Raw genomic sequence first — 7,871 nt, 5'->3', positions numbered from 1 at the left:
GTTGTGATTGCTAATATTATCGGCAAATGTGACGCTTTATTCCTAGTCAACCACTGAAAATTCGGGATCAATTTACTTTGCTTTCAGTCACATCACTACTACCGCAATTTAGTAGATTGGCGGAGTGATTCCTCTAAATATTAAACATACCTTAGACAGCTATCGCCAGTGAACGATTTTTGCTTTTGTAGGAATTAACTCCGGGCTTATAACCAACTATATATCAGAATTTTGATTTTTTGGTCGAACTCTCGACCCATATTCTTTCAGACGCCCAATTGCTCAAGCTCATCATATTCATTTCCTTTTATTCAGGGAAATATATTTTAATATTCACTGAATTTAATAGTCATTTAACAATATTTACCAAAACACAATGTAAAATAAATAAACTCAGCGTTTAAATTTGTCAAAATTCTAACTTCCTTTCGCCGTTGCCCGTAGTTCCAATTAAAATGGATGGTGAAAAAGGAAAACTTGAGTGAACTTCACCCTTTTATACTTAATTTGCAATTGTATACAAAAATCCCTACCCAAATCTGAATACAGACAATGTGGCTACAAATTTATATGTAAATATATGCAAAAGTAATTAATCATAGTCACACATACACAAGTGCACGCAAACCCATTTACTACCGGGAAGTGTACATACAGGCCCGTATAGGCCGTAAGATATGTTGGGCGCCACTTTGCGACTTTTGGCCTCACGTTAATTTCTTGTTTATTTTGTTTTACAGTTTTTGTGAGTTTTTTCTATTTCATTTATTGTTTTCCTTTTTTTTTTGGTTTTACTAGAAAAAAAAACATGTCTTAGGGAATTGCACAGAACGTCTAAAAAATTAGGTTGGGGCTGCAATGTAATTATGTGTGACAAATGAAAGGACAAATGCAAATGGGCATGGTCATAACACTACGTAACTACATTTTGGATGAATTTACGAAATGCTCATACACACGACACTCTCTTGTAACCAACAGACGAATATGTATACACACATACATACATACACACATGTGTATGTTACATATCTGTAACACATAAACAATATTTAAATGAACTCACATGTTCACACAGCATATTTGATTGCGGTAATTCAAGTTATTTTCTACCTTTTCCAGTGCTTTCCTGTTCTTCTTCGTCGGCAGGGTGGCGGTGGTTAGCTATAGCTATAGAGGGGAGGACATTTGGACATTTAACATTTTGGTCTTCTGCTACTGATTGAAAAAAGGACTCACGCACTGAAGGGGTAGTTTATTGTAGCTGTTATGGTTGGTGTAGTTGTTGTTGTTGTTGTTGTTGTTGCTGTTGAATCGACCATGGGCTTTCCATCTGTTTCTGTTTAATGCTGAAATTTGAAACCATTCATGGTGTTCTTCTGAACTCAAAATCCCCGAGTGTCTGGATTGTGATATGCCAAGTGTTCGCTTTTTATCTATAGTCTAGAGTAAAATCGGCAACAGCATGTGAAATGCTCCTCTGTTGTTCCCGTGCAATACTTGACTGTCCGTACGTCTGTACGTCCGTACATGTGCGCTACAATTCTCTGTGTTTACGATAAGGCATTAGCAATGGTGGCTGGCACTAGACGTGGTGATGATGGTGGTGTGTGTTCGGTGCAGCGCACATGTGGAATAATATCACCGCATACCACATACAATTTTCTTGTGAGTTCAATGGTTGAAAGCAAAAGCAAAATGGCAATATGGCTTTCTGAAACGAAAATAAATCATAACTGGACGACACCATGTTAAATTGGAACTTTTCCCATATTTATATTATATTTATACTATACATAAGATTTGAATAACAGCAGCCATGCTCTGTTATAGAGTTTACACGTACGGGAAAAAGTGTGTACTCGTCTATGTTTAAAGCGACAACTAAAACATTTTTTTCGTTTATTTATTTTTCTAATTAAATCTCATATTGAAAATTATGAAAATTTTTAAAGATTTATTAATTTTAATACTAAATCTTGATGTGTTGAGAGGTATTATTAAATTAAGCACTTTTTCGTCTCAATTTTTCTTGCCAACACTATTTAATTGATAGCAATTGCAAGAAGTATAACAATATCAGGAAATTAAAGAGATATCTCAAGAGCCAAGTTATCCATATATGTTAAACGCTGACAAGCCTTCACCATTCATTAAATTTCTTCTAACTACCTTCTTTCTAATTACTTTATCTAACTACAAGAGAAGCAACTTTAACGTCTATTAGAGATATAAAATCAGCTTAACAATTGAATCTCTGTCTGAAATGATATCCCACTGCGTTGAGGGCCCACTGCTATGTATACATATCTACTAAAAAAACAAAAATAATAATCCTCGTAAATGATGAACAGCAAAATTTTTAAAAATTTATTAAACATGTGCATCATCAGTTTGAATATGACATTATTAATATCATTTATTATGTCAATAAAGCAGTTCATTGGAGACTTATTACAGTTAAAATTCTTATTTTAACTTTAAGACTATTTAAATAGAGTTTTTTTTGGGGGTTTTTAGTAGAACCACATGTTTGTTCGCCAATTTGTTCTTTTCTTTAATTATTTTCTTCACTTTTTTCACATTTTTGATGCTGTTAGCTGTCACTTTTGTTGTTTTTTTTAGTTCTCTCTCATTTTAAGAGATGACAGTAAGCTCTTTGGCTGTTAATTTTAAAGTATACAAATATATTCCAGCCGAATTGTATTTTTGCTTGCTTATGTAAAGAGTAGGAAAGGCATATGGATATGAATACAATTTAATAGGCAGTAGATATTGGTATAGAGAATTTTTTAATATTTCTGTTAATAATAAATGATATTATTATATGAAAATAATATTCAAGAAAATTAGAAAATACACTGAATACAACAAATAAAGATAATAACAAAAATAGCTTCTTCTGATGTTTAGGAAATTGGTTTTAGTTTATTCCACTTTCTTCCATTAAGTAGTACCTCTGTTTTAAGTTTCCTCTTTTGTTGTATACTAAAGTCTAAGTCTAAATTTTTTGAATATATATTAACTATTATCTGTATGACTGCTTAGAATATGATTAAACCTAATATACTTATGGGTCATTATTTCTTCGATAATCAGTGATTATCTCTTATAAAGAAATTGCTTTTCTGTTAGTGTTAAAGAAATTATTTTTATTTTTCTGTTAGGTAAAAGCATCGAAACACAGAGTGTGAGACTTGAAAACACTAAAATCACTTTTTAGGAATGAATGAAGAAGATTTTCACAGCAATGCGGAAACCTCATTCGAGTAATCAGGAGAGAGAGAGAGAGATGTGAGAAAGAGCCTTAGTACTTAAAGGACTCGGTTTATCTAAGCTAGAAAGTGATAATAAGTTGTGATTGCGTGATTATTCTGGTCAATTATAATTTGTGATTGCCTAGTTCTGATTTATAGCTCGGTTCTTGGTGTAGTTTTTGGCTGAAATATACTCAAAATATGGCAAAAAATGAAGTTGCAAAAACCTTTACAGCATGGAGAGCTACTAGCGTTTGTATATTAGTCCTCAATAGCTTTTATAAAAAGGACTTCCATTGCTATTGAACAGCCTCATATATTTACAACACATATATACATTATTACTGCATATATCGAATTGAAATAGCTTATCTCTATTTATATATTATTATGCCAAAACCAAGTACGCAATCATAACACCCATAATGTTAATAAAAAATACTTCCTTCATCTTTTTTTTCTTCTCTATAAAAATAATATATAATTAATCTATGGCCTCAAACTCAACGGTAATAAATAATCTAAACACCAAAATCTCGCCCATTGATAAACGGAAATACAAATTTACTTAATTAAAAAGTCATACAAATAGTTAAATCAAAATCTGTGATACCGTATCACTCCTTTCATATTAACAGGATTTCGTAACTGAACCACACACATCTATAAAAACAAGGATATGCACAATTACATAAAATTATACTTTCCTCTTGTTTTATGTTTAGGTTTTTTCTTCTTCCTGAGGAAAAAAGGGTTAAAATGTTATGCGACATATGAGCCTTGGCAGGATATCACACACAGGTTATACCTTCACATTTTTTCAAGCAACAAAAATTTCAGCAACGAAAAAAAAAATTAAACAAAAAATAGTCCAAAATTAGTGGCATGCAAAGGACATGCAATTATTGTCTATATATAGTAGCACATGAGTTGAGTAGCTGTTAAAGCTACTGCTACGAGACTACAAGACTACAAGACTACAACTGCTGTTAAATAATATATGAGACAAGAGGGTTAAAGGCGTATTTCTGTCTAGTAAATTAGCAAAACACACGCAGAAGCGGCAATGCCTTACCCACAACTCGGCAAGGAGTGGTATGATACAGTGCAAGTTATAATGTACTTCCGCCAGGGTTTGGGTCTAATGGAGTTTGTAGTACCAAAAACTGATTGAGTTTAACACAACACTTTGGTATTTTACGCCTAACGCACATATATACACACTCTCGCACACAACAACCTCATATATAGTTGAGTAGAATTAGTACTGCAATTTTAAAAGTAAGGATTCTCGGTTAAAAAAAGGATTTGTGTGCTTGTATGCGTGAAGCCAGTTGTGCCTGTAAGGACATACATTGCTTGTATTTTGAATTTTGTATTTGAATAATGATTTTACCACATTCTGGATGCCAAGGTCATTCAAAATTCACCCTAAGTGCTGAGCCCTTTCCTTTTGTGAGTTGCTTTAGGTTGGCTGAATACTTTTGACTCCAACAAATTTGTTGTGTTCATTACGCTTCCGTATGAAATCTGAACATGTAGACAAGTCCTATAAATTCACAAACACGCCGCTTCGTATTGCCAAGTATTCTGGCTAATAACTTTATGTGGCGGTATGAGCTATATGCATTTAGAGTTGTCATATGTAGTATTTGTTATTAGTACTGCTAACCACAGTCGTAATGAAAAAGGAGCAAAACATCTTCCTACTAATTTATTTCTGCAAAGTACATCTATTTTGTAGGAGCAATTAACCTCAGTCAAAAAAAAAATGTGTTTAAAAAAAAATATTTATAGTTTTAGTTTAATTCAATTAATTAATTAATATAATTAGGCACAAGAATTTTAAATAAATCACTTCATTCAATTTGGTTATACCGGTAGCTAGGTAGACCAGACTGACTAAGACCGTGCTAAGCTCTGAAAAAACCATTGTGATATCAGATTAGAGTCTTTAAAGACAGTTAATGACTGTGTTTATTACTTGAAGGAGTTGTAAAAAATAGTTCACTCCAATGTCAATAAGACATACGCCCAAAAGTTTAGTTATGTCGCTAGGTAGGTAGAACTGGCTGCTAACACCATGTTTAGATCTGAAAGGACTGTCATATTAGAGTCCTTAAATGCAATTAATGATTGTACTTATTATTTAAAAAAATTGTAAAAAACAGTGCACTCCAATATTTGGGGGTTTTATTCCAGTATCAGAAGTAGTTCACTCCAATATCCGCAGAAGTTGACTCTAATAACAGAAAAAGTTAACTGCTTATATGTTAACTCCTTATATGAGTTCCTAGTAACTGCAAAAAGTTTTAGTCTAGGGTCTGATAGAGCCAAAACAAAACAGAGTTGCTACAGTATTTCTTTAATATCCGACTGTTTGCCTGGTATTACTTAGCTTTTTGCAGTAGGCGCAAATGATCGAAAGTCACTACTTGAGAATTTAACCTACTTAAACCATGCTTTGAGAATGATATCTAGAAAGAAATACAACACTCAACCGTAAAGGTTCAATGATCTAATATTAACTATATTTAAACACGGATTTTGAACCCTATATAGTACATGCTTGTATTTGTAGATATTTTGTGATGACAAACCTGTGTAAAAGTCTTGCTTCATTAGCCGCTTGGTTGCCTATGAAGTCAGTTCACTATTTCCAAGACAAAAGAGCGAATTTTGTATTTTACCAGTTAAAGGTCAGGAATATAATATATACTCATCCAATACTTATTAGCTGATCTATTTGTCACCTGCCTGCACGGTGTAATATCTTTTTGAAAGACAACCAGCGTAAAGATATTACTTTAATAGATATTTGACTGTCGACGAAGAAAGTTTGCTATAAAAATTCTTGCACTACAGACCAAAGTGAACCTTTAATTCTCACCTGCAATAGTTATGTGCTAATCTGTCTATCGCCTGCGTGCACTTTTAAATATTTTTTAAGGTGATCACCTGGGCCGTCTACCAAAAAATTTTTACAGTCCAGTGTGAGGCTTTAACTTCAAATTTTTTTATATGCATAGATAGTCAAGACCCTATATATGAACAGAGCATAACTATGGATGAATCTGTCTCTCTCTTTCTCACTCTATTGAATATTTTTGAAGATAACAAATGTGAAGACATTCCTCTTAAAGCTTGTGAAAAACTTCTTCTTCTGGCTTAGTACTACAATCCAATGTGACCCTTATGCATTTTACGACCTGATTTTTTTTTATTCCTTTTACTAGTATCCTTATAGACATTACCATTCCTTTCCTTTTTGGCCTACTTCGGTGTCTGGAAATCAACAGTTTAGGATTAGTAATATTTCTGGGATTGCAGTGTAAAATTTTAGTAAAATAATTGTTTTAAATAATAATAAAGTTTTATTTTCATCAACATATTAAAGTGATGATAACAATGATAATTAAATATTAACTTTAGTGTCATTGTGTTTAAATTTATTATATAAATTGAAATAAAATATCTTAAGTACTTTTTATTAGGAATTTGGTTTACTTTCGACTTTAATTGAAGTCAGTTTATCGAAGTAATAAACTTGAATGAATAAATATTTATTTAACTATTTAATATATAAATATATAAAAAATAATTCATAAATAACAATTATCCTACTATAAAAAAATACATTAAAAATAGTTTGCAAATTTTTTTTTTATTAATTTTATTATTTATATTGTTTTTAATTTTTTTTTCAAATTTAATTTATTTTTTTTATTGCGCAGAAATTCCACATTACAAATTCCATAGACACTCGAAATATTTATCAACAAAAAATATTTTTGCGCTTAAAGATATTTATTTTTATATCTCAATAAATATTATAAAAAAATATGAAAAAAAAAAAAATTGCGAAAGACCACACAGATTCGAGACGAAAACGTAACTCTTTAACCAATTTTGTAATCAAAATAATAGTTTAAAAATTAATTGTGAAATTAAAAATGAACCAAACGGAAAGTAACCAAAAGTATCTGAAAATAATAGAAAATAATATTCATAATAGTTTTATTGCCTTCCAGACATTTGTGTCGAAACAGTCGTGCCAATAAGAATGGACTTGCAATGAGTGGACTCGGAAACGTAGGAAAGTGGCGGTTACTCTAATTTTGGAACTAAATGGAAACTCATTTCACATACGAAACGAAATCTTTGAATACGCAAATAAAGAAAAAATTAGCGTACATTGGTTCTGGTATCTTGTAGATACATTGTAGATATATTGTGGATATATGTATGTCCAAGTCATGCAGCAATGGAGAGGTCGGAACGAGAACACTGAATTCCAAATTGAGAACACTAAATTTCGGTTTGGAACGAGAGTGTTGTTTACTTAATTTAATTTGTAAACAAGGTCTGAATTTTGATGAATTTTGTTGTCCGAACTTCTAAATTTCTGTTTCGTACATTTTTGTGTGTTACGACGTGTCTTTCTTGCCAGGTAGTAAGTATCTGGAGACACATTGCTTGTACCCGTAATTCATTTTATGACACTATCGCGTCTAAAATTTTCGGAAAAAAATAATAAAATAAGTTTTTTCCTTTTTGATTTTTTTTCTCTAGTTTTTGTTGTTGTTGTTGTTTGATTCACATAGCTGCTGCTGC

The 7,871-nt window shown here is 31.7% G+C and overlaps 1 protein-coding gene across 1 annotated transcript in view; it reads right to left on the bottom strand.

The window, feature by feature from the left end:
- Positions 1–1,553: 1,553 nt before the first annotated feature.
- LOC119676078 (putative mediator of RNA polymerase II transcription subunit 17) overlaps positions 1,554–7,871 on the bottom strand; it is a 17,703-nt gene continuing 11,385 nt past the window's right edge. Inside the window, exon 3 of the mRNA XM_038087306.1 lies at positions 1,554–1,714. Coding sequence (XP_037943234.1) covers positions 1,554–1,714 — 161 coding nt within the window. The remainder of the gene's footprint in view (positions 1,715–7,871) is intronic.

Source organism: Teleopsis dalmanni, chromosome 2 (genome assembly GCF_002237135.1).
Source record: "Teleopsis dalmanni isolate 2A chromosome 2, ASM223713v2, whole genome shotgun sequence".
Lineage (NCBI taxonomy): Eukaryota > Metazoa > Arthropoda > Insecta > Diptera > Diopsidae > Teleopsis > Teleopsis dalmanni.
Note: the sequence above shows the minus strand (reverse complement) of the source record. Positions and strands in the feature narration are given on the sequence as shown.